Source organism: Nycticebus coucang, chromosome 18 (assembly GCF_027406575.1).
Source record: "Nycticebus coucang isolate mNycCou1 chromosome 18, mNycCou1.pri, whole genome shotgun sequence".
NCBI lineage: Eukaryota > Metazoa > Chordata > Mammalia > Primates > Lorisidae > Nycticebus > Nycticebus coucang.
Window position 1 is genome coordinate 53,696,257 of NC_069797.1, and position 26,707 is coordinate 53,722,963.

General features: G+C 47.1%; 1 protein-coding gene and 1 long non-coding RNA gene across 8 annotated transcripts in view; one reads left to right on the forward strand and one right to left on the reverse strand.

Annotated features, from left to right (window-relative positions):
- Window positions 1–98: 98 nt before the first annotated feature.
- On the forward strand, window positions 99–26,542 carry LOC128569867 (uncharacterized). 2 transcript variants are annotated; one of them, XR_008375475.1, is made up of 4 exons: window positions 99–146; window positions 21,333–21,482; window positions 26,006–26,158; window positions 26,418–26,542. It is a non-coding gene; the product is annotated as an uncharacterized LOC128569867 (long non-coding RNA). The 2 variants fall into 2 exon arrangements; XR_008375476.1 differs by lacking the exon at window positions 99–146 and adding an exon at window positions 698–803.
- The window catches only part of SP2 (Sp2 transcription factor), a 33,766-nt gene continuing 29,841 nt past the window's right edge, over window positions 22,783–26,707 (reverse strand). For all 6 annotated transcript variants that reach the window (XM_053568493.1, XM_053568490.1, XM_053568495.1 and 3 more), the window contains 3 exons: window positions 26,397–26,571; window positions 25,947–26,140; window positions 22,783–24,039 (listed from right to left, as the gene is read on the reverse strand). In XM_053568493.1, the coding sequence (XP_053424468.1) occupies window positions 23,939–24,039; window positions 25,947–26,140; window positions 26,397–26,571 (470 nt within the window). In that variant the 3' untranslated portion in view covers window positions 22,783–23,938. The remainder of the gene's footprint in view (window positions 24,040–25,946; window positions 26,141–26,396; window positions 26,572–26,707) is intronic.

The window sequence follows — 26,707 nt, forward strand, 5'->3', positions numbered from 1 at the left end:
ATTGGTTGGAGTTTTCTGGTAGTGAAGCCAATTAGAACGAGAACAGGGGAACGCAGTGGCCAATGGGCAGCGCCTCCGGGGGCGGGAGCAGAGAGACAAGGAAATGCTGTCACCGCCGTTAACACGCACGTGGAGGTTGGTTAAAGGTATAGCGACTGCTGCAGCTCAGGCGGGGCTGGACGGATTAGTCCCTGCGGGCTTCAGGGGTGTGGTCAGTATTAAGTGGCTGGCTCATAGGAGGTGTCTGAGGGCGAGTTTAGTGCAGAAATTACCCCCTGGAAAGGGAGGCTAGTAGACTGGGAAAGGAAACATGGAAAATGGAATTAGTGGCCAAACTTTGAGGCAAGGTTCTGAGGACACATAGAGAAAGGGGCGATATGGTTGGGAGAAGAAATTGGGGCTTGAGAGTGGGAGAGGTTGATTTGTGAATCATGCGAGATAAGTGCTATGCATTTGTGTGGGGGGGGTGGTACCCTGGGAACTGAGGAGGTGTGGGGTGGGGAGGCGGCGGGGGAGGGTGGTAAGGTCAGGAATGACGGTGAAGTGAGGACGAGAATTGCTGAACAAGTCAAGGGAAGAAGGAAATTGGATCAAGTCATCCCAGACCAGAATGGGTCTTCCTCTTCTAGCTCTGAATCCTCTCCCTTCAGGCTGGTTTATTTAAATGGGGGCTCAGAGCATACTGCTCTCTTTGCTCAGAGTACGTACACTGGGATTCACACTAGCCAGACCTCTGGTACTTGGAAGGATTTCTGCTGCACTCTCCCAGGCCACTTTCCAATGCCAGCAATAGCCACCTGAAGGTACGGGGAAGCAGGTGTCTGTGCAAAGAGGGGGTGTAGAAATGGGAAAACTGGCTCAGCGCCTGTAGCTCAGCAGCTAGGGTGTCAGCCACATACACCGGAGCTGGCCAGTTTGAACCCTGCTTGGGCCTGCCAAACAGCAATGACAGCTACAACAACGACAAAATAGCCGGGTGTTGTGGCGGGCACCTGTAGTCCCAGCTACTTGGGAGGCTGAGGCAAGAGAATCGCTTTATTTACATATATATATTTTTTAATTAATTAATTTATTTTTATTGTTAAATCATAGCTGTGTACATTAGTGCAATCAAGGGGTACAATGTGCTGGTTTCATATACAATCTGAAATATTCTCATCAAACTGTTCAACATAGCCTTCGTGGCATTTTCTTAGTTACTGTATGTAAGCATTTGTATTCTGCATTTAGTAAGTTTCGCCCGTACCCATTCTAAGATGCACTGTAGGTGTGGCCCCACCCATTACCCTCCCTCCACCATAACCTCCCCCCTCCCTTCCCCTTCCTTGGCCCTTTCCTCATAGTCTTGTGCTATAGTTGGGTTATAGCCTTCATGTGAAAGCTATAATTTAGCTTCATAGTAGAGCTGAGTACATTGGATACTTTTTTTCTTTCATTCCTGAGATACTTTGCTAAGAAGAATATGTTCCAGCTCCATCCATGTAAACATGAAAGAGGTAAAGTCTCCATCTTTCTTTAAGGCTGCATAATATTCCATGGTATACATGTAGCACAATTTGCTAGTCCATTCTTGGGTCGATGGGCACTTGGGCTTCTTCCATGACTTAGCAATTATGAATTGGGCTGCAATAAACATTCTGCAAAAAAGACATTCAAAGATGTCTTTGTTATATTGTGATTTTTGGTCTTCTGGGTATAAACCTAGTAAAGGAATTATAGGATAGAAAGGCAGGTCTATTTTTAGGTCTCTAAGTATTCTCCAAACATCCTTCCAGAAGGAACGTATTAGTGTGCATTCCTACCAGCAGTGTAGAAGTGTGCCCTTTCCTCCACATCCACACCAACATCTCTGGTTTTGGGATTTTGTTATGTGGGCTACTCTTACTGGGGTTAGGTGATATCTCAAAGTAGTTTGATTTGCATTTCTCTGATGAATGAGGATGATGAGCTTTTTTTCATGTGTTTGTAGATCGTGCGTCTGTCTTCTTTAGAGAAGTTTCTCTTCAAGTCCCTTGCCCACCCTGAGATGGGGTGACGTGTTCTTTTCTTGCTAATACATTTGAGTTCTCTGTGGATTTTGGTTATTAGACCTTTATTGGAGGTATAACCTGCAAATATTTTCTCCCATTCTGAGGGCTGTCTGCTTGCTTTACTTACTATGTTCTTGGCTGTGCAGAAGCTTTTTAGTTTGATCAGGTCCTAGTAGTGTATTTTTGATACTGCTTCAATTGCCTGGGGAATCCTCCTCATAAAATATTCACCCAGGCCTATTCCTTCAAGAGTTTTCCCTGCACTTTCTTCAAGTATTTTTATAGTTTCATGTCTTAAGTTTAAATCTTTTATCCAGTGAGAGTCTATCTTAGTTAATGGTGAAAGGTGTGGGTCCAATTTCAGTCTTCTACAGGTTGCCAGCCAGTTCACCCAGCACCCTTTGTTAAATAGGGAATCTTTTCCCCACTGGATGTTTTTTTTTTTTTTGTAGAGACAGAGTCTCACTGTACCGTCCTCGGGTAGAGTGCCATGACTTCACACGGCTCACAGCAACCTCTAACTTGTGGGCTTACGTGATTCTCTTGCCTCAGCCTCCCAAGCAGCTGGAACGACAGGCGCCCGCCACAACACCTGGCTATTTTTTGTTGCAGTTGGGCCGGGACTGGGTTTGAACCCACCACCCTTGCCATATGGGGCAGGTGCCCTGCTCACTGAGCCACAGGCACCGCCCCCCACTGGATGTTTTTAATTGGCTTGTCAATGATCAAATAACGGTAAGTAGCTGGATTCATCTCTTGGTTCTCTATTCTGTTCCAGACATCTACTTCTCTGTTTTTGTGCCAGTACCATGCTTTTTTGATCACTATCGATTTATAGTACAGTCTCAGGTCTGGTAACGTGATTCCTCCTGCTTTGTTTTTATTGCTGAGTAATGTCTTGGCTATTCGAGTTTTTTTCTGATTTCATATAAAATGAAGTATTATTTTTTCAAGATCTTTAAAATATGACAATGGAGCTTTAATAGGAATTGAATTAAAATTGTATATTGCGGGCGGTGCCTGTGGCTCAAGGAGTAGGGCACTGGTCCCATATGCCGGAGGTGGCGGGTTCAAACCCAGCCCCGGCCAAAAACCACACACACACACAAAAAAATTGTATATTGCTTTGGGTAGCCTAGACATTTTAAAAATGTTGATTCTTCCGGGTGGCACCTGTGGCTCAAGGAGTAGGGCGCCGGTCCCATATGCCGGAGGTGGCAGGTTCAAACCCAGCCCCGGCCAAAAACCAAAAAAAAAAAAAAATGTTGATTCTTCCCAGCCATGAGCATGGTATGTTTTTCCATTTGTTAACATCTTCAGCTATTTTTTTTCTTAATGTTTCATAGTTCTCTTTGTAGAGATCCTTTACGTCCTTTGTTAGGTATACTCCCAAATATTTCATCTTGTTTGGCACTACTGTGAAAGGAATAGAGTCCTTGACTATTTTTTCAGCTTGGTTATTGTTGGTATATATAAAGGCTACAGATTTATGGGTGTTGATTTTGTAGCCTGAGACATGGCTGTATTCCTTGATCACTTCTAAAAGTTTTGTAGTAGAATCCCTAGTGTTTTCCAGATATACAATCATAGCATCTGTGAAGAGTGAAAGTTTGATCTCTTCTGACCCTATGTGGATACCCTTGATCACCTTTTCTTCCCTAATTGCAATGACAAAAACTTCCATTACAATGTTAAAGAGCAATGGAGACAATGGGCAACCTTGCCTGGTTCCTGATCTAAATGGAAATGATTTCAATTTAACTCCATTCAATAAGATATTGGCTGTGGGTTTGCAGTAGATGGCCTCTATTGTTTAAGAAATGTCCCTTCTGGGGGCGGCGCCTGTGGCTCAGCGGGTAGGGTGCTGGCCCCATATGCCGAGGGTGGCGGGTTCAAACCCAGCCCCGGCCAAACTGCAACAAAAAAAAAAATTAGCTGGAAAAAAAAAAAATTAGCTGGGCGTTGTGGCAGGCGCCTGTAGTCCCAGCTACTTGGGAGGCTGAGTCAAGAGAATCGCCTAAGCCCAAGGATTTGGAGGTTGCTGTGAGCTGTGTGACGCCACGGCACTCTACCGAGGGCGATAAGGTGAGACTCTGTCTCTATAAAAAAAAAAAAAAAGGAAATGTCCCTTCTATACCAATTTTCTTAAGTGTTCTGATCATGAAGGAATGCTGGATATTATCAAAAGCTTTTTCTGCATCAATTGAAAGAATCGTATGGTCCTTATTTTTTAGTTTGTTTATGTGCTGAATTACATTTATAGATTTACGTATATTGAACCAGCCTTGAGACCCTGGGATAAATCCCACTTGGTCATGGTGTATAATTTTTTTGATGTGTTGTTGGATTCTGTTTGTTAGGATCTTATTGAGTATTTTAGCATCAATATTTATTAGTGATATTGGTCTATAATTTTCTTTTCTTGTTGGGTCTTTCCCTGGTTTGGGGATAAAGGTGATGTTTGCTTCATAGAATGTGTTGGGTAATATTCCTTCTTTTTCTATATTTTGGAAGAGGTTTAGTAGTATAGGTACTAGTTCTTCTTTAAAGGTTTGGTAGAATTCTGACGTAAAGCCATCTGGTCCTGGGTTTTTCTTTTAAGGGAGATTTTGTAGAGTTGATGCTATTTCAGAACTTGATATAGGTCTGTTCAGCATTTCCAGTTCATTCTGGCTAAGTCTTGGTAGGTGGCATACTTCCAGGTATTGGTCGATTTCTTTCAGATTTTCATATTTCTGAGAGTAGAGTTTCTTGTAGTATTCGTTAAGGATTTTTTGAATTTCTAAGGGGTCTGTTGTTATTTCATAATTACCATTTCTGATTGATGATATTAGAGATTTTACTCTTTTTTTCCTCGTTAGGTTGGCCAAAGGTTTATCTATTTTATTGATCTTTTCAAAAAACCAACTTTTGGATTTATTGATCTGTTGTATAATTCTTTTGTTTTCAATTTCATTTAGTTCTGCTCTGATTTTGGTTATTTCTTTTCTTCTGCTGGGTTTGGGGTTGGAGTGTTATTCCTTCTCCAGTTGCTTGAGATGTCCCATTAAGTTATTAACTTCCTCTCTTTCCATTTTCTTGAGGAAGGCTTGCAGTGCTATAAATTTCCCTCTTAGGACTGCCTTTGCAGTATCCCAGAGGCTCTGGTAATTTGTGTCTTAATTGTTGTTTTGTTCCAAAAATTTGGTGATTTCCTTCTTAATCTCATCTATAACCCATCTATTTTTCAGCATAAGGTTGTTTAGCTTCCATGTTTTTGTATGGGTATGCAGGTTCCTGTTGTTATTGAGTTCAACTTTTATTCCATGATAGTCTGAGAAGATGCAAGGAATAATTTCTATTTTTTTAAATTTGCTGAGGTTAGATTTGTGGCCTAGGATGTGGTCGATTTTGGAATATGTTCCATGGCTAATGAGAAGAATGTGTATTCAGTTTTGTTGGGATGAAATGTTCTGTAGATGTCTGTTAAGTCCAGATGTTGAATGGACTTAAATTTTAAATCTAAAATTTCTTTGCTTAGCTTCTTCTTTTTTTTTTTTTTTTTTGTAGAGACAGAGTCTCACTGTACCACCCTCGGTAGAGTGCCATGGCCTCACACAGCTCACAGCAACCTCCAACTCTTGGGCTTAAGCGATTCTCTTGCCTCAGCCTCCCGAGTAGCTGGGACTACAGGCGCCCGCCACAACACCCGGCTATTTTTTGGTTGCAGTTTGGCCGGGGCCGGGTTTGAACCCGCCACCCTCGGTATATGGGGCTGGCGCCTTACCGACTGAGCCACAGGCGCCGCCCTGCTTAGCTTCTTTTTGGAGGATCTATCCAGCACTGCTAAAGGGGTGTTAAAATCTCCAATTACTATGGAACTGGAGGAAATCGAGTTGCTTATGTCTGTTAGAGTTTCTTATAAATTCAGGTGTATTCTGGTTGGGTGCATAATTTTTTTTTTTTTTTGTAGAGACAAGAGTCTCACTTTATAGCCCTTGGTAGAGTGCTGTGGCATCACACAGCTCACAGCAACCTCCAAGTCCTGGGCTTCAGCGATTCTCTTGTCTCAGCCTCCCGAGTAGCTGGGACTACAGGCGCCCGCCACAATGCCCAGCTATTTTTTGGTTGCAGTTCAGCTGGACCGGGTTTGAACCCACCACCCTCGGTATATGGGCCGGCGTCTTACTGACTGAGCCACAGGTGCTACCCGGTGCATAAATATTAATAATTGAGATTTCATCATGTTGAGTATTACCTTTAACAAATATGAAGTGTCCATCCTTATCCTTCCTTATTTTGGTTGGTTTAAAGCCTATTGCGTCTGCAAACAGGATTGCAACGCCTACTTTTTTCTGCTTTCCATTTGCCTGGAATATAGATGATCATCCCTTCACCTTGAGTCTATATTTGTCTTTTAATGTAAGATGTGATTCTTGTATGCAGCAGATATCTGGCTTGAGTTTTTGTATCCAGTCAGTCAACCTGTGCCTCTTTAGGGGACAGTTTAAACCATTCACATTAATTGAGAATATTGATAAGCCTTTCAAGAGTCCGGTGGACATTTTTTTTTTTTTTTTTTTTTAGAGACAGAGTTTCACTCCGTAGAGTGCCGTAGCATAACAGCTCACAGCAACCTCCAGTTCTTGGACTTAGGCTATTCTCTTGCCTTAGCCTCCCAGTAGCTGAGACTACAGGCACCCGCCACAATGCCCGGCTATTTTTTGTTGTTGCAGTTTGGCCAGGGCCAGGTTTGAACCTGCCACCCTTGGTACGTGGGGCTGGCGCCCCACCCACTGAACCACAGCCGCCGCCCCCGGTGGACATTTTCAATCCTTTTGTGACCGTGGAAGTTGGAATTTGATCAACACTTTCTGGGTGGGTTTACTTTTGTGGTGGAGGATTATGCTGGTCTTTATGGAGGATAGGTCTAAGAATATCCTGGAGAGGGCGGCGCCTGTGGCTCAGCGGGTAGGGCGCCGCCCCCATATGCTGAGGGTGGTGGGTTCAAACCCAGCCCCGGCCAAACTGCAACAACAAAAAAAAATGGCCGGGTGTTGTGGCGGGCGCCTGTAGTCCCAGCTGCTCGGGAGGCTGAGGCAAGAGAATCACGTAAGCCCAAGGATTTGGAGGTTGCTATGAGCTGTGTGATGCCACGGCACTCTACCGAGGGCGATAAGGTGAGACTCTGTCTCTACAAAAAAAAAAAAAAAAATCCTGGAGAGCTGGTTTAGTTATGTCAAATTTCTTCAACATGTGAATGTCATTGAAGTATTTAATTTCTCCGTCATAAATGAAACTCAGTTTAGCTGGGTACAGGATCCTGGGTTGAAAGTTATTTTGTTTTAGAAGATTAAAGGTCGATGACCATCCTCTTCTAGCTTGAAAGGTTTCAGCAGAGAGATCTGCAGTTATTCTAATATTCTTCTCCTTGTAGGTAATGGTTTTCTTTCGTCTGGCAGCTTTTAGAATTTTCTACTTCATATTAACTTTAGTGAAATTGATTATGATGTGTCTGGGGGATGTCTTATTTGGGTTGAGTCGTGCTGGAGTTCTGAAACTGTCTGCTATCTGAATTTCAGAATCTCTTGGCATGTCTGGAAAGTTCTCCTTCATAAGCTCATGGAGAAGAGACTCTGTGCCTTGTGAAGCCACTTCATCGCTTTTGGGGATCCCTATAAGATGAATATTGGTTTTCTTCAAATTATCCCAAAGCTCTCTGAGAGAGTGATCTGTTTTTGCCCTCCATTTCTCTTGCTCTTTGAGAGTTTGGGAGTGTTCGAAAGCTTTGTCTTCAATGTCAGAAATCCTTTCTTCTGCTTGCTCCATTCTGTTGCTGAGGGATTCTACTGTGTTTCTCAGATCTTTGAGGGCTGCAACTTCTTGTCTCAATGTGTCAAAATCTTTGGTCATTTGGTCTTTGAATTCGTTGAATTCTTGAGATATTTTTTGGGTTACTGCTTGGAATTCTAATTTGATCTTATTTGCTATCCAGATTCTGAATTCGATTTCTGACATCTCAGCTATTTGTTTGTGCATGGGATCCTGTGCTGTGTCTGCCCCATTGATCCTTGGGGGAGTTGATCTACTCTGATTATTCATATTGCCAGAGTTTTTCTGTTGATTTCGCCTCATGATTGTTTTTCACTGTTGCCTCTGGCTATCCTCAAAGTTGGGGAGGTGTCTCTCCAAGATTAGACCCCAGCAGGATCACTCTATTGTTGCTGGATCTTTGTAGGGAGTGACCCTGTGTAGTTCCTCTGGGGCTGCCCCAGCTAGGGAGTTCTGGTTGTGGAAGCAGCTCCAGTGTGTGACACACCCAGATCCAGTAACAGGGCGGGAGGTGGTGTGCACGGTTCTGGGAGTGCCTGGCACCCAGTGACTTTGGCACAGAGAGTCCAAGGCTCCAGCAGTCTCTGGCCAGGAGAAGGGCTCTGTGCAGAGGCAGGGAGGGCTCCAGAGGGCATGCACCTACCAGTATCCCTGGCCAGACAAGCAGACCAGTGTGGAGGCAGGGAGGATACAGGAGGGAGGTCGCGGGGTTGCACGGCTCCTGCAGTTCCTGGTCAGGGCATGCAGAGGCCCGGCGGGTGCAGGTTGCGGGTCACGGTGCAGCTCTTATGGAGGTCCAGGCGGTGCCAAGCCCAGGAGTTTGAGGTTGCTATGAGCTGTGACACCATGGCACTCTACCCAGGGCAACAGCCCAAGGCTCCAGTGTGCCAAAACCGGTCTCACTCTGCCCCTAAGGGTTAAAGCTGTAAGGCAGCTCAGTCCCCGCCTTTAGGCTGCTCAGTCACTAGGTTACTAGCTCCTGCCTGATCCTTGTTCTGGGACCCTGAGGGTGGAGCTTGCCGGGGCAGTTCTCTCACAATGGCTCCATGTGGCCCAGCTCAGCAGCTCAGTCTGGGGCCCTAGACAATGCCCAAAGTTCTCCTGCTCAAGCTCTCCCCAGGGCAGTTCAACTGAGTGCCAAGTCCAAAAACACCAAAACACTTCACAGGTAAGGCCTTTCTGGTTTGCAGTCTCACTGCTGCTTGTACTTACGGTTGCTGGCGGGATTAGGTTGATTGAACACACGCAACCACTTGCCAGTTTTCCACTGTTTTGTCCTCCTCTTGGGGTCCAGAAGTCCCTTGCTGACTCCCTGTATCCTCAAAGGGATGATTATAGGCAGATCCCACCAGCCAGAGATGCCTGGAGTCTTATCTCCCCAGACTCACCATGCCCAGTTGCAGGGAAGCTGTTATTTGGCCGCCATCTTGCTCCACCCCCAAGAGAATCGCTTTAGCCCAAGAGTTGAGGTTTCTGTGAGCTGTGATGCCAGGGCTCTCTATTGGGGGTGACATAGTAAGACTCTGTCTAAAAAAAAAAAAAAAAGAAAGAAAAAGAAAAGAAATTGGAAACCTGACACTGTCCAATCCAGCTTTGACCTGCCTAAGACAGCTTTGTATTGAGGCCTCTCTATAGCCCTGGTTTCCACCAACATCAGGAAGGAGAGCCGCAGGGGCCATCTAGGCAGGCGCCCAGGACTGTGCCAGGTAAGGGGAACTTCTTGGACTCCCCAGGTGTCTGCATTACAGCTAAGTTTCATAAAGCCCTACATTAGATACCTGTTGTCCTTTGTTAAGTATGTATAGTTTGAACCATATAGAATCTGGGAAACAAATTTACTGTGGGGAAATAATATATGTCTCAGAGCTGGTCTATGATTCTCCACTGGTTGGAATTCTTTTGTGCCACCATTGTTTTCCCTCGTCAGCATAGCTGAGGGAGAGTTGACTGGATTTTCTTGTCAAGGTTGACTTTACAAGTGTGAACACTCCTGTCTTCTCCTCCCCCCAAGCCCCGTAGTTAAATCTGTGTAAGCAGTAATTGGTGCTCTTCAACTCAGTTTTGTTAATGAGGCCACACCTTTTTTTTTTTTTTTTACAGTCTTGCATTGTCGCCCTCGGTAGAGTGCTGTGTGGTGTCACAGCTGACAGCAACCTCCAACTCTTGGGCTTAGACAATTCTCTTGCCTCATCCTGCCAAGCAGCTGGGAGTACAGGCGCCCACAACACCCGGCTATTTTTTGTTGCAGTTTGGCTGGCGCTGGGTTCAAACCCGCCACCCTCATTATATGGGGCTGGCGCCCTACTCACTGAGACACAGGTGCCGCCCGTGGGCCACACTCTTAGCACTTCTGGGTGGCTGCTATGCTGGACTTGGATTCTGTGCTGCCAAGACTAAAATCATTTAAGTAGTTTGCTGAAAATCGAAGAACTCAGTATTGTGGGGTACTTACATAATCATATATTCATTCAGTAGACATTTGTTAAATACTTCCTTTGGTCCAGACACTGAACTAGGTCTGAGAATACTAAAATGAAGATGAGGACATGATTCTACTCACAAGGGTAATCTAGGAGGAAACACAGAGCTGAAGTTTTAGGTACTTTAACAGATGTTTCTGTAAGGGGAGCACAAAAAATGGGGATCAAATAGTCAGGAAAGGTTTTCTAAAGGGAGTGGACATTTGATTTGTCTTAATGATCAAATATTTGCCTAATGGACAATGGAATGAGCATTCCAGGAAGAGGGTGAACATTGTGAGTAAAGGCATTGTGTGCTTGGGAAACTTGGAGTAGCCAGAGCGAAGGTGTCTAGAGAAGAAGCCAGACAAGTAGTCAGGGCTAGGTGCTCCTTGCTGAAGAGTCGTTGTGCATGTTGTGTGAGTACTTGGCTTTTAGACACAATGATTCTAATTTTTTATCCTGTGATATTATTTTATCAGGGGCTTGGCACTGGGGCTAACACCTGTAATCCCATCACTTTGGGAAGCTGAGGCAGGAGGATGGCTTAAAGCCAGCCAAGAGTTTGTGAGAGCCTGGGCAACATAGCAAGACCCCATCTCTTAAAAAAAAAATAAAGATTTTAGGGCGGCACCTGTGGCTCAAAGGAGTAGGGCGCTGGCCCCATATATTGGAGGTGGTGGGTTCAAACCAGCCCTGGCCAAAAACTAAAAAAAAAAAAAAATATATATATATATATATATATATATAAAATAATTGATATAGTTTTTTTTTTTTGTTTGTTTGTTTTTTTAAAGACCAGATGGGGCCCAGGCACTGTAGCTCATGCCTGTAACCCTAACATTTTGGGAGGCTGTGGCAGGAGGATTTTCTGAGCTCAGGAGTTTGAGACCAGCTGAGCAGGATCCCATCTCTAAAAAGTAGTTGTGTGTTGTGCTGGGCACTTGTAGTCCCAGCTACTCGGGAGGCTGAGTCAAGAGGACCGCTTGAGCCCAAGAGTTTGAGGTTGCTATAAGCTATGATGCCACAGCATTCTACTGAGGGCAATGAAGTGAGACTGTCTCAAAAAAAAAAAGGCTCAGCGCCTGTATCTCAGCGGCTAGGGCTCCAGCCACATACACTGGAGCTGGCAGGTTCGAACCCAGGCCAGGCCTGCCAAACAACAATGACAACTACAACCATGGCACTATACCAAGGGCAACATAGTGAGACTTTGTTTCAAAAAAAAAGAACAAATGGGGAGAAAAAAAGTGCTGACAGCCTGTTCTTTACTTGGCAAAAGTTTGCAACTGATTGCCTTTTTGTATTTTTCCTTTTGGCTTGAAGATAATAAGAAGCTTGTGTTGTGATTTTCTTGTTTTTTTCTTTTCTTTTCTTTTTTCTTTTTTTTTGTAGAGACAGAGTTTCACTTTATCACCCATGGTAGAGTGCTGTGGCGTCACACAGCTCTCAGCAACCTCCAACTCCTGGGCTTAGGCGATTCCCTTGCCTGTGGCTCCTGCCACAACGCCCAGCTATTTTTTTTGTTGTTGCAGTTTGCCCGGGGCTGCCACCCTTGGTATATGGGGCCAGCGCCCTACTCACTGAGCCACAGGCGCCGCCCTGTGTTGTGGTTTTCTGCATAGTCAAATTTGTTGTCTGGATCAAAAAGCAGACAAGAAGGGGGACGAGCCTGCTGGATGCTGCTGCTACTGATAGCAACTGCCTGCAGGGACGTTCTGAGTGAGAGAAATGAATTTTTTTACAGTTTTTGCTTTTTTTTGAGACAGAGTCTCACTTTGTTGCTCTCAGTAAAGTGGTGTGGCATCATAACTCACAGCAACCTTAAACTCTTGGGCTCAAGCCGTCCGCTTGGCTTAGTTTTTCTATTTTTGGTAGAGACGGGGGTCTCGCTCTTGCTTAGGCTGTCTTGAACTCCTGAGCTCCAGCAATCCACCCACCTCAGCCTCCCAGAGTGCTAGGATTACTGGTGTGAGCCATGGTACTAAGCCTGTTTCTGCTTTTTCTTAAACATTTTGCCACTCCTCCTCTACGACTTTGTAAAATTACTAATCTTTTCTTGAACCTGTGAGCTCAGTTTTTAAATTTTAAAAAATTTGTTTGTATTTATTTTATTATTATTATTATTATTTTTTTTTTTTTTTTTTTTTGCAGTTTTTGGCCTGGGCTGGGTTTGAACCCACCACCTCCGGCATATGGGGCCGGTGACCTACTCCTTTGAGCCACAGGCGCCACCCTTTATTATTATTTCTTTATTGTTGGGAAATCATTGAGGGTACAAAAAGCCACGTTACACTGCTTGCATTTGCTGGGTAAAGTCCCTCTAATAATAATGACCTCTCCCCAAAAGGTGTGTCACACATCATGGTCCCATTTTTATTTATTTATTTATTTATTTATTGAGACACCATGGCTTCACAGCTCACAGCAACCTCAAACTCTTGGGCTCAAGTGATTCGCTTGCTTTAGCCTTCTGAGTAGCTGGGACTACAGGCATCCACCACAATGCCTGGCTAGTTTTAGAGACGGGTGGGGGTGGGGTGGGGGAGGTCTCACTCTGGCTCAGGCTGTCTTGAACCTGTGAGCTCAGGCAATCCACCTGCCTTGGCCTCCCAGAGGTGCTAGGATTACAGGCGTGAGCCACCCTACCTGGCCTAAATCTTTTTTCTTTCTTTCTTTTCTTCTTCTTCTTTTTTTTTTTTTTGAGACTGAGTTTCACCTTGTGACCCTCAGGAGAGTGCTGTGGCGTTACAGCTCACAGCAACCTCCAGCTCTTGGGCTTAGGTGATTCTCTGGCCTCAGCCTCCCAAGTAACTGGCGCCCTCCATAACGCCTGGTATTTTTTGTTTGTAGTTTGGCTGGGGCTGGGTTCGAACCCTCCACTCTTGGTATATGGGGCTGGCACCCTACTCACTGAGCCACAGGCATCGCCCAACATTGCAAAATTTAATTGTATAGAGAGGCATGCTGCTTTCTCAGTTTGGAACAAAAGTCTTCTGATGCATTTGGGAGCTATTCCTTGCCTGTTTTCTTCTAATGCTTTTGCCTTTATTTTCTTAAATCACTTTCCCCCCTAATTTTCTGAATTATGCATTTCAACTTTCTTTTGGTGACTGGATTTATATTTTGGAACCTTGTCTGGTGATCAAGTAGGTGATAGGTGTGGGAGGGAATCGCTGAGATTGTCTAAGTAGAAGCTTGGAACAGGGATCCTGCTGTATGAGTATGGGGTTGGGGGTGTGGAGGAGAGAGATTGACTCACTTGACTTTAGGTGACATGAGTGGAGCTGTTCATTGAAGTGGGGGGCAAGTGGGAGGCTTGGGGAGAAAGATGAATTTATTAGCAACCTATTGAGTGTGACACCTATGTTTGGCCAGGTTGGATAATGGAGTCTGGAACTCAGCGGAGAAGACCATGCTAAGGATACTGGCTTACATACCATGAGCCTCAGAGGTGGTACTTGAGGCCATGAGGGAGGATGAGGATGTCTGAGAAGGAAAGAGGCCCTGGTGCAGTTAAGGGGAGTGATGGGGAAGGGCAGAGGTGGAGGAACAGTGGCAATGCTGCTGCTGAAATAAAGTGCCCAGCTTTCCAGGAGGTGAGAGAAAGAGGGTTGACAGCAGCATGTCAGAGGGATATGCTGGGAGGCTAGAAGGGCAGGAATTCTTGGGCCAGTCTTGGGGTAAACTCAGCTTGGAGCTCCAACACCTAGGCACAGAGGGGTGAGTGCTTGGTGCTCTGCGAGCAGATGCCTAAGCCCCAAGTAAGGCTGTCAGGGGGCTCAGAGAAGGGCCCAATCCTCAGAGGCTTGTGGTAGGATCAGAGCCGGGGATGAACCTTATCTGCGTCCTGCCTATGGTGCTTGCATGGTTAACGCCTCACGTGATCCTTGCACACGCTCACAGATGGCTTCCCAAATGCGTTCTGTAGTTATTCATACGTGTAGCTGATATCCCCTGTTAGAATGGGAGTACTGCCTTGGCACCTGTTGCTCAGTGGCTAGGACACCAGCCACATACACCAGAGCTGGCGGGTTCAAACCCAGCCCAGGCCTGCCAAACAACAACAACTACAACCAAAAAATAGCCGGGCATTGTGGCAGATGCCTGTAGTCCCAGCCAGCTACTTGGCAGGCGGAGGCAAGAGAATCACTTAAGCCCAAGAGTTTGAGGTTGCTATGAGCTGTGACACCACAGTACTCTACTGAGGGCAACGTAGTGAGACTCTGTCTCAAAAAAAAAAAAAGAAAGAAAGAAAAATAGGAGTACCTTTGTGGAAGGGACCATGAATCTTACTTCTCTGGCTCCTTAAATTCCAGCCCATAGGGTGTGCCTAAGAAATGCTAGTCTGTGATATATATTATAAACCACTTTTGTCAAACTTTTCCAGGCATGGTGAGGGGAGCTTGGGGTGTTTTTGCACTTACTGGCGCAGGGCTGACTGTGTTGACTGGAGGGATGTTAAGCTTTCAAAGGCCAAATGAATTTAATCAATCTCAGTCCTGGGTGATTAGAATATGGGTCACCAGCAGTGGGAGGAGGCCTGGCGGTGGGTTTTCAGGCAGGCCAAAGGATGTGGCTAGGTGGCTTTCTAGTTTCCTTTGAGAACTCCTGGTTGCTCTTGCATCTGGCCTCGCTACGGTGGTTTCTCATCTCCTTTTGCCCAGGATCCCTGAGTTGCTACCATAGCCCACCATGGTTTACTTTCTTTTCACAACCCTGCTTATTATGTCATCTTCCCAGGGTCCTTCCTGCCTCTTCTACTCCTGAAGGACCCCTTCACTTAGGAAACCCAACTGCCACCTGACCTAAGATTACCTCCAGTTCCTTTAGTGGCTTACCCTGCCCCAAAGACCTTGGTCAAGTCACAGATTGTCTCGTCCCAACGCAGCATCTCACCCCGAGTTCAGTTTCCTTGGATTCTATGTTCTATCAGCCACGAGTCCCTGGGGACTTGAGACGCTGCAAGGGGCAGAGTGGAAGTGCGGCCATGGTTGGCAAGCTCTGCCCCAGCAGGTGCCCATATCTCCTAATCTCCAGAATCTCAGCGTTCTTAGCACCTCATTGTCATCACCCACTCTCCATAGAAAGTGTTTTCCTCTCTGATTTTGAGGCTGGCTGGGTGATCTTGTACCATTTGTTTTTTTTCCACTTCTCTTTTTTATTTCTTGACTTAATTTTTTTTATTTTGAAACAATTTTTAAACTATTTTTTTCTTTTCCTTTTAAAATCACTTTCTTTTTTTTGAGACAGAGTCTTACTTTCTTACTCCCATAGAGTGCTGTAGCATCATAGCTCACAGTAAACGCAGACTCCTGGGCTCAAGCGATTCTCTTGCCTCAGCCTCCCAAGTAGCTGGGACCACAGGTGCCCACCACAACGCCCAGCTATTTTTTTTTTTTTTGTAGAGACAGAGTCTCACTGTACCGCCCTCAGGTAGAGTGCTGTGGCGTCACACGGCTCACAGCAACCTCCAGCTCTTGGGCTTACGCGATTCTCTTGCCTCAGCCTCCCAAGCAGCTGGGACTACAGGCGCCCGCCACAACGCCCGGCTATTTTTTTGTTGCAGTTTGGCCGGGGCTGGGTCTGAACCCCAGCTATTTTTAGAGACGAGGTCTTGCTCTGGCTCAGTCTGGTCTTGAACTCTTGAGCTCAGGCAATCCAGCCGCCTCAGTCTTCCAGAGTGCTCGGATTATAGGCATGAGCCACTGTGCCCCACTTAAAGGGGGCACTTTTTTTTTCCTTTTCTTTTCTTTTTTTTTTTTTTGAGACAGCCTCAAGCTGTCACCCTGGGTAGAGTGCTGTGGCATCACAGCTCACAACCTCCAACTCCTGGGCTCAAGCAATTCTCCTGCCTCCGCCTTCCAAGTAGCTGGGACTACAGGCACCTGCCACAACGCCCGGCTGTTTTTTTGGTTGCAGCCATCATTGTTGTTTGGTGGGCCCGGGCTGGATTTGAACCCGCCAGCTCAGGTGTATGTGGCTGGCGCCTTAGCCACTTGAGCCACAGGCGCCAAACCAAAATCTACTTTAAAAAAATTTATTTTCAGGATGGGCGCGGTGGCTCACGCCTGTAATCCTAGCACTCTGGGGAGGCGAGTGGATCACCTGAGCTCACAGGTTCCAGACCAAACTGAGCAAGTGTGAGACCCTGTCTCTAAAAGTAGCTGGGTGTTGTGGCAGGCGCCAATAGTCCCAGCTACTTGCGAGACTGAGACAAGAGAATTGCTTGAGCCCAAGAGTCTGAGGTTACTGTGAGCTATGATGCTATGGTACTCTATGAGGGGGGACAAAGTGGAACTCTATCTCAAAAAAAAAAAATTCAGGTTATTGTGAGGTTACAAATATCCAGGTGACAATTTTTGAATTTGTAGGTAGTCCCTCTTGTAGTTGTGTTCCGCACCCAAAAGGTGTGCCATATACCCCTACCTGGTGCCCTTTAAGCGGGAGCACATCAATCCCTCCTTCTCTCCCTCCTCCTCACAACTTGAATAGAATTAAGTTTTTCTCCTGTGTGAGTATGTTGTGTTTTTTTGTTTGTTAGTTTTTTGAGACAGAGCTTCACTATGTCGCCCTAGGTAGAGTGCTGTGGCATCACAGCTCACAGAAACCTCAAACTCTTGGGCATAAGTGATTCTCTTGCCTCATCCTCCCAGTGGCTGGGACTACAGGTGCCCACCACAACACCCAGCTATTTTTTTTGTTGTAGTTGTCATTGTTGTTTAGCAGGCCCCGGGGCCGGGTTCGAACTCACCATGTGGCCTGCGTCCTAATCACTGAGCTACAGGTGTCAAGCCAAATCCCATCTTATTTAGAAGTCACATCCCTTTATCTCCATTCTGTGACAGTTCTCTTTGTCTCAGCTGTTTTGTCTAGTCTCCATGATTGGTGTGAGAAATAGAGGGGCCCACACCACTCTGGAAATGATGCAATAAACCTGATTTTGGAGACAGGACAAGAGATAGGGTTGGCCTGGGAAAGGGCGAGTTTTCCTAGGGCAGTATACACTATAAAACTTCTGCCACTCTTGCCTGGCGTAAAGGATAATGCTGCTGACCTGACATGTGTGTGATCTCAGCACCCTTCCCCACTATCACCTGTGGAGCCCAGGGTGTCCTCTGCTGAGGCCTCCCAGTTGTCACCAGTCCATATCCTTTGGGCCAGCCTCCTCAAAGCCTCCCTGGCTTGGGGCAGGTGGCCCTGCTACACTGAATGAGACCATCTGTCCATGGGAGGATAGTGTAGAGGACACACTGGCCCCCAGTGTGGACATTGCTGGGGTAGTGGTGGATCTAGCCACCTCTGACCCTGAGGCCCCTAGGGCTGGGGGAGGGGATGTGCCTATGCTTGGTCCACATCATGGCTGAGCTCCTCTAGGACTGGAAGTTCCTAAGACCAAGACAGTTTCAAGGTTGAGGGGGTATTGGGAGCAAGTGGGTAGGTGGGTGGGCAGATTACTGACTGGGCCTACTTTCTAACATGCAGAACAGTAGGCCTAAGGTAGAACTGGCCCCTAAGTCAGGAATCTACATCTCATAACCACAGCCCACTGAACTGTCACAGGTGTCTCCTGGCAAGCCCAGGCTGACACCACCGCTTCTTCTCCAGGGTATCTTTGCGGACTGCCCTTTTATCACTGGGCAGTGGACCTTTGCTGATGCCAGCACCATGCGAAGCCTGTTTGCCTGCCCATTGTGGCAGTCACTGCCACCCAGGGTATCAGGTGGACTTTCTTAGAGGTCAGTGTGTCTTGGGCCTGGTGCAGAAGTGAAACTGAGGGCCCTATTCATCCCTCACAGGCAGGGGGTTGAGCATAACTTGAGCCATCCAACCCTGAGCCCAGTGGTCTGACCCCAGGGGCTGTTCCACCTGCTTTGGACAGTTGTCTCCTTCCATTTTGGTAAGCCCTTGGGAGCAGGCTAAACTGTTTTGGCCACTGTGATCCTATGACGGGGGAAGGGAAGATTTAGGGGTAGGGGACCAACAGGGGTAGAGAGGACATTACTGGCCAGGGAAGAAGGGATCATTGATATAGAAGTCACACACTGCCAGCCTGAGGGCTGAAGTAGTTTCTGTTATATTTTTAAACGATTAAGCCAACATTTAATGATGATGAGATTTTACCCAAAAACCCACATTTCTAGCTTCTCTCACAAAAATCACATGAGTTGGCTTTCTCCCATAGCACCAATTAACTAAGGCTAGGAATTCACCCCATTGGGTGGGACCTCTGCATTCCAGTTTTGCATCCCACATTCCTGTATTTTGCCCTAAGTAGGGGTCATTGACATTTATGGTGGTGCTTGCTCTGTTTTCCTTAGGGTTGAAAACTGTGTTTCTCTCCTAGTCTCCAGGCACCAGTATTGCAGCAGGATAGTGTTTATCAAAGTGCCTGCAAATGTCTACCTTGAAGTGAGAGAGGAAGAGGAAGCCTGAATGGCAGTGGGGGGTGAGATGAGCCCAGGAGGAGGGGCTGACTAGGAGAGCTCTGAATCACAGATGGAGGGAAGAAGGGGAGGGGTCCCAGACCACTGCTTAGGAAGGTTCCAGTGATGAAGGAGCTGAGAACAGACTAGGGCTTAAGAGACAGAGAGGATGGTTTCTTTTTTTTTTTTTTTTTTTGATACACAGCCTTGCTTTGTCGCCCTTGGTAGAGTGCCATAGTGTCATAGCTCACAGCAACCTCAAACTCTTAGACTCAAGCAATTCTTTTGCCTCAGCCTCCCAAGTAGCAACTATAGGCGCCCACCACAATGCCCAGCTATTTTTAGAGATGGGATCTTGCTCTGGCTCAGGCTGGTCTCAAATCTGTGAGCTCAGGCAATCCACCTGCCTTGGCCTCCCAAGTGCTAGGATTACAGGTATGAGCTACCTCGCCCAGCCTTCATTTTTTTTTTTTTTTTTTTTTTGAGTCAGAGTTTCACTATGTCGCCGTTGGTAGAGTGCCTTGGTGTCGGTAGCGTGCTACATCATCACAGCTCACAGCAACCTCAAACTCTTAGGCTTAAGCAATCCTCTTGCCTCAGCCTCCCAAGTAGTTGGGACTATAGGCGCCCGCCACAACTCCCAGCTATTTTTTGTTGTTGTTGTTGCAGTTGTCATTGTTTAGCAGGCCTGGGCCAAGCTTGAATCTACCAGCTTTGGTGTATGTGGCCGGTGCCCTACTCACTGAGCTATGGATGCCAAGCCCTGACCTTCATTTTTATTTAGAGTTGAGCTAATCCACAACTTAACTTTTTTGGCTCAATTTTGGGGCACAGCAGGGGCAGCTTCAAAAGGGTTTCAAGTTTGTTTGGGTGGTGGGCAGACTCAAATGGGGATCAAAAACACCTCATTCTCTGCAGCTTGGATCAGGACAGCTATACCCACTTGGGGGTCCCATCCATCTACCCTGGGTTGGGGGCTATGTCTGAACCCTTTTCTTTCCTTTCCATCTTCCTCAACATAGGTCATCAAGGAATGTGGCTGGTTCTAACTTCAGCACCATCATCAAAAAAGTGTGGACACTCAAAAGATGATTGTAGAAATGGTCTAAGTGCGGGGCGGCACCTGTGGCTCAAAGGAGTAGGGCACTGGCCCCATAGGCTGGAGGTGGCGGGTTCAAACCCAGCCCCGGCCAAAAACTGCAAGACAAAACAAAAAAAAGAAATGGTCTGAGTGCTTTAAAGGAAGGATGAGACCCATCTGCTGGTTTGGCTTGAAAAAAAACAATGTACATACTATGCCTGGATTACCCTTCAGGAGGGGACCTTCCCAGCTCCCTTTTCTTTCAGGCATGTAATTCTAGGGTCTGGGATAGTGAACCACAGAACTGAATGTCAGAGGGGCAAAGAGGAGGGGCATGAGAGGTGGTGGCCTTTGCTACAGATGCCCCTGGGGAAGGAAGGGGAAGAGGAGGAGCCCTCAGCATGCATGCTGGCATGCTCCTTCTGCCTACCTAGGGCTGCTAGAGATGGGGCCAGTTCCCAGATAGTCTTTTTTTTCTTTTTGAGACAGTCTCACTTTGTTGCCTTTGGTAAAGTGCTGTGCCATCATAGCTCACAGCAACCTCAAACTCCTGGGATTAATCGATTCTCATGCCTCAGCCTTACAAGTAGCTGGGACTATAGGCGCCTGTCACAATGCCCAGCTATTTTTAGAGATGAGGTCTTGCTCTGGCTCAGGCTGGTCTCGAACCTGTGAGCTCAGGCAATCTACCCACCTCAGCTCCCCAAATGCTGGGATTACAGGCGTGAGCCACCGCGCCCTACCCCAGTTCCCAGATTTTCATTAAAGACCCATCAGGAACAGGTGTCCGCGGAGACCTCTTGCCTAAGGGACACTTGGTCTCCACCACACCCTCAACAGTTCCTGCCCACTGCACCTCTCAAAGGGCGTGTTAAAGCCAGATGGGGGCTAATTTGCCACCATATCTTTCTACACTTTCCTCGTGCCATCACTCGGCTAGGTGGAATACAACCTTGTGTTCTCTAACTCAGGCATCCCTTGGGAAGCAGAGGAGGCCCAGCATTGCTTTTGACCCTACATACCTCGCTGCAGAAGGCATTCTGCATGCTGGCATGCTCATTCTGCCCACCTGGGGCTGGCACATTTCCAAACAGTGCTAAGGAGTCTGGTCATTTTCTACACTTACAGCATAAAGCACATGATTTGGAATCAGCTCCCAGGAAAGGATCATTCTTTGTGCCTGAGAGCAAAGCCAAGGGAAACATGTGGCAGAAAGAGGTCAGTTTAATAGTCCTCTTCTCTCCACCAATCCTCTTATTCAGATCACAGAAAGGCAGTTTTCTAGTTGTGCAATCTACCCCTAAAGAACAGATAAATACACCTCATATCTTTCCTGCTCCCAGTGCAGCGATGAGATGCAGGGCTGAGGGGGCAAGGAAGAGGGTCCCATGCCAGGTAGATTCAGCTGGTTTGATACTGCCCGTAGGGCTTATGTGTGGATAGAGGGGGTCTTCTGCCTGTTGACAAACATGTGGTCAAGGGTAGAGAACTTGGATCCATCTGAGATCTGTGTCCTCTTTTTCAGCTATATAAGGGGCGACTGGCTCTAAGGAAAAGCTGTTTGCTAGGAGCTGCAGGTGGCTGATGACAAAGGAAACAGCAAGGGAACAGACAGTTCAAAACAAGTCTCACCATTCCTGAACAGAACAGTGAACCCAGCTGTGTCCTTTTGAGGGTGAGTAAAAAGCACATGCTGTTCTATATGCTTGAAATGAACTTGCCTCTCCCTTCAGTCCAGATGCTCTTTAGGTCCCCTTGAGGCACTTAAACACATGTACTGAGCTAGCTCCAATACCATTTTGCATAACATCACAATGTGAATTCCTATCAGTTCTGGGGGGATAAAAAGTCCCCACCAAAACTTCAGATCTGCAGCACTTGCTAAAACCATTATACATTCAACTCGCTGCCTTTCCTGAAGCACTAGGCAGGGGATAGAAGAAATCTGAATCTGGTGGCCACGGTGCTCCTTTGGGTGGAGCTGAGCTCTAGCTGCCTGGCCCTCCACCTTGGCTAGGAACTTGACCCATGGGGAACTGCCTTTTTGCCAAACTATATAATAGCGGTTCTCAACCTGTGGGTCGTGACCCCTTTGTAACAATGAAAATACATCCTGCATATCAGATATTTACGATTCATAACAGTAGCAAAATTAGTTATGAAGTATCAACAAAAATAATTTTATGGTTGGGGGTCACCACAACATGAGGAACTGTATTAAAGGGTCGCAGCATTGGGCGGCGCCTGTGGCTCAGTGAGTAGGGCGCCGGCCCCATATACCGAGGGTTGTGGGTTCAAACCCAGCCCCGGCCAAACTGCAACCAAAAAATAGCCGGGCGTTGTGGCAGGCACCTGTAGTCCCAGCTGCTCGGGAGGCTGAGGCAAGAGAATCACGTAAGCCCAGGAGCTGGACGTTGCTGTGAGCCGTGTGACGCCACGGCACTCTACGAGGGCAGTAAAGTGAGACTCTGTCTCTACAAAAAAAAAAAAAAAAGGGTCGCAGCATTAGGAAGCATTTAGGAAAGTTGAGACACATTGCTCTATAACCTTTTAGAAGGGACTGAGCCACACCTCCTTTGGCTCTTCTCTCTCAATGATGGACTCTGAGGCCAAAGCATTCCTCTGGGGGTTGGGGAGATGAGTGGAGGAGTTGTCTTGCTGGTTAAGGAAGTCATTGCTGTGACCTGACTCTGTGGTACTCACTCTGTGGATATAATCAAAACTGGGTTTTAGAAGAAAAATGCAGCAACATCTGCATTGGGCCCTCACCTCTGGAGGTGCTCTGGGGGCTTGTGTCAGTGCCATGTCACGTTGCCACAGCCCCTTGTAGGATATGATCTGGATTTGCCAGGTGTTGGGAGAGCCGGGTCCTACCTTGGTCCCAGCGTGGATGGCTCTGAGCATGGCTTCCTCCTTTGGAGTCCTCTCTGAGCTCTCCAAGATAAAAGACAAAGGAAGCCAAACTGCCAAGTTGCAGATTTTGCCTCAGGCAACTAAATTTATTAGCAAGAAAAAATTTTTGTCAGCCCAGTGCTGACCAACAAAGTACATCGTTAATAAAGGATAACAAATCTGTCACTTAATTCATAAAACATACCTCAAGCAGTTACAACTAAAAATAAAGTTGGATTTTTAATTTAAAAGCCTCAAAAATAACAAGCAATATGTTTTTTAAACATGTAGTAGACACAATTGTCTATTATACAATATACACTGTACACAAGTAGAGCTTAGGCCGGGCAGGTGGGTGAGATGAGAGGAGAGGAAGGAGGTTCAGGATATAAAGGTGTGTTTATCTGAATCCAGGATTGAGTTGAAATGCTGTGTCATTTAGAAAAGAGAATTAGAGTGAGAAAAAAAATTCATATGCTCATCATTGCCCCCCCCAAAACCCTCAACTGAAAGCAGGTGTGGGGGAGGAAAGGAAAAAGGGAGCAATTAAATAAAACTTTAAAGTACACACAATACACAGTGTTCATCATCTGAAGTAGAGAGTATAAGGCAACGTTCTCCATAGAAAAAGAGGGGGAGCAGAGGAGTTGGGGGGTATCTTGACTTGTTAAATAGAAAGTTGGAATGTGCTGGAGAAGACCTATGGCAGGGCTGGGGCATATGGAGTGGAGGCAGCCTCTGGAGCCTCTCCAGGGGTGAGTGTCGGCAGGGGGCCCTGGCTACAGGGTCCCAGGGTGTCCAAAGTGGCTGGTAGGGCCAGAGAGGTACAGGAGGGAGGGGTCATGGCACGATGCAACTCCAGCAGTGTTGGGGGTGGGGAGTGGGGCAGGGTGGGGGCTCACTTTGCTCCTCGACGGAGTGAAATGCATGTTTTTCCTTTGGAAATAAGGGTTCCCACGCGTCCTGGTTTAGAACGTCTCATTGGGCATGGCCAGTGTCCATAGTCTGGGCAGGCTGGGAGCTTGTGTTGAGAGAGGAAGGGCCAGGGCAGAGCCAGAAGGCTTCAGGAGGAGAGTACAGAGCCCCTTCCTGTGGGACACAGTTACAGAAAAGAAGGGGGCCTGAGGGCAGGCCCAGGGCAGCCATGGGGCTCCTTTCTTCCAGGGCCCCCTTTCTTCGAGGGGCCCAGGCAGGACACAGACGGGGTTGCATCTTCAGGGCCTCCCGCCTTAGTTGGCCTTATAAGTTCTTCGTGACCAGGTGAGTCTTGTAATGCTTGGTGAGATGGTCACTCCTCATGAAGCGCTTCTGACACTGGGCGCACTCGAAGCGTTTGTCCCCTAGGAAGAGGAGATGCCTGTCATCTAGAAAGCCCATGCACAGATACTTTCCTGGCCTAAAAAGGAAGGACACATGTGAGGGGCACCCAATAAAGCTGACACGGTCTTGTTGCCACTTTCTGCCCATCTCCTGCATACACATTGCCGCTAGTGTTAACTGACTAGACCCTTTTATTGATTCTCATTTCTCTCTCCCCCACATTTGACCTCTACAGTCTACATTATTCCCATTCCTTGTCCTTTGAGCTCCTGCACCTTAGAGTCTTCCTGTGCAGCGCTGGCTATCCAAATGTTTTCTTCTGATCTTTGTCCCTCTGATCTTCCGCCTGGATCAGCATTGTCACCCTTGCAGGAAAACCCCAATCTACCTCAACCCTGCCAGCCCTGAGTACTCACTTAGTCAAAACCACACTGACCCAGGATAGGTCAGCGGCTGTTGTATGGAGCCTCTAAGACGGATATAACCTGTCTACCACACTGGATAGCAGCCGGAGCCTTGGGTCACATATCCTCTGAAGCCCAGGACAGGGCTCTGCTCCCTGGAGGCATTCACTAGAGTAGTATTCACCAAAGTGTGTGCATGGACCACTAGTGACCACACAGAACAATTTCAGGTGGTAGAAAAATGAACATTTTTCTAACAGTTTTGCATTGATTTGCAGTACATTAAACTATTAACTGTGAGGCTGGGCATGGTGGCTCACACCTGTAATCCCAGCACTCTGGGAAGCGGAGGCAGGTGAATTGCCTGAGCTCACAGGTTTGAGACCAGCCTGAGCAAGAACGAGACCCCATCCCTAAAAATAGCTGGGTGTTGGCTCAGTGCCCATAGCTCAAGTGAGTAGATCACATACACTGAGGCTGGTGGGTTTGAGCTCAAGCCTGGGCCTGCTGAACAACAATGACAACTGCAACCAAAAAACAGCCAGGCATTGTCGTGGGCACCTGTAGTCCCAGCTACTCGGGAGGCTGAGGCAAAAGAATCGCTTAAGCCCAAGAGTTTGAGGTTGCTATGTGCTGTGACACCACGGCACTCTACCAAGGGCGACATAGTGAGACTCTGTCTCAAAAAAAAAAAAAAAAAAAAATAGCTGGGCGTTGTGGCGGGAACGTGTAGTCCCAGCTACTCAAGAGGCTGAGACAAGAGAATCACTTGAGCCCAAGAGTTTGAAGGTTGTTTTGAGGTATGAAACCACAGCATTCTACCAAGGGGACAAACTAAGACTCTTGTCTCAAAAAAACCCAAAAACATTGGGCGGCGCCTGTGGCTCAGTGGGTAGGGTGCCAGCCCCATACACCAAGGGCGGCGGGTTCAAACTTGGCTCTGGACAAACTGCAACAACAACAAGAAAAAAACCCCAAAACACTATCTATGATACCAAATCCATGAAATAAAAAATATTGCTGAGAACACAAATGAATAAAAAAGGTGAAACAATTAAAAGCATTAAACAGTGTGGGACAGTGATTAAGAGTGCAGCAAGGCCTGAGTCTAAACCCATCTCCACTAGTACCTAGCTGTGTGACCTGGCCACTTCCCCATCCTAAGCAAATGGGCATAATGAAAGTATCCTCCCATATAGTCCTCACCAGGATTAATTTAGGCAATGTGAAGAGTGCTTACTACCCGGCATACAACATCAGTGCTTGTTTAATAATTACCTATGTAGATATGGCAGAAGTCGTCAAGTTGTATAACATAATGATTGGGAAACAACAGTGATAAGGGAATGGCTTTAAAGAATTTCCTGTGTAGTCCCTGGACAGTCTGTAGTGCTTGCTCAGTGTGGCGGTTCCTTGTCTGGGACTGAAGTGTTGATGTTCCTAAGCGTGGTAGAGTGGTGGGGGGTGGGTAGAGGTGGGGAGCTGCCCTGTGCAGGTGAAGGGGGCTGAGGTGGGGGGCTGACCTGTATGAGTGCGAGCATGCCGCTGAAGCTCGTCACTCCGTGTGAACCTCTTCCCACAGAAGAACCAGTTGCACACAAAGGGCCGCTCGCCAGTGTGCAAGCGCACGTGGGCCCGCAGCAAGGACGTCTTCCGGAATGTCTTGCCGCAGTCGGGGATGTGACACACATGCTTCTTTTTGCCCTGCTCTCCAGACCTGAGCATTGGGATGAGGGTGAGGTGGAGGGAATGGGAAGAGAGGGAGGAGGTACAAGATGGGGGTAGGAACAGAATGAAGTGGGGATGGAGGATCATGTCAGAAGGCACAGAAAAGTAGGAGGCAAGGTGGTACACAGCCAATAGCTCTAACCCCACAAGGTCTGTGCTGGCCTGAAGTCCCGGGCAACTAGTCCAGGCAAGGGCATAGGGAACACAACACAGGCCAGCCTGACAGCCCAGCTTCTCTGAGTTACCTCTTCTCCCCATCCTTGCAGTTGGGACATGTGCAGGCCATGCGGCGCCGCTTCTCTCCAGGCTGGGTCTCTCCAGCCAGAGCCTGCTCCATCTGCAACTGGATCTGGGTGGGGCTTAGCCCACTGATGGTCAGGTTATTCCCGGAAACATTCTGCACCGTCAGCTGCTGCTGCCCTGTGGAGATGAAGAGGGCACTGCTCAGGGCAAGGAAGCCTGAAACCTTGGGTCCATCCTTCCTCCCTTCTAGAAGCACATGATAACTATTAGCAACAATATTGTTGAGAATCTGCCATGTGCAATACACCATTTA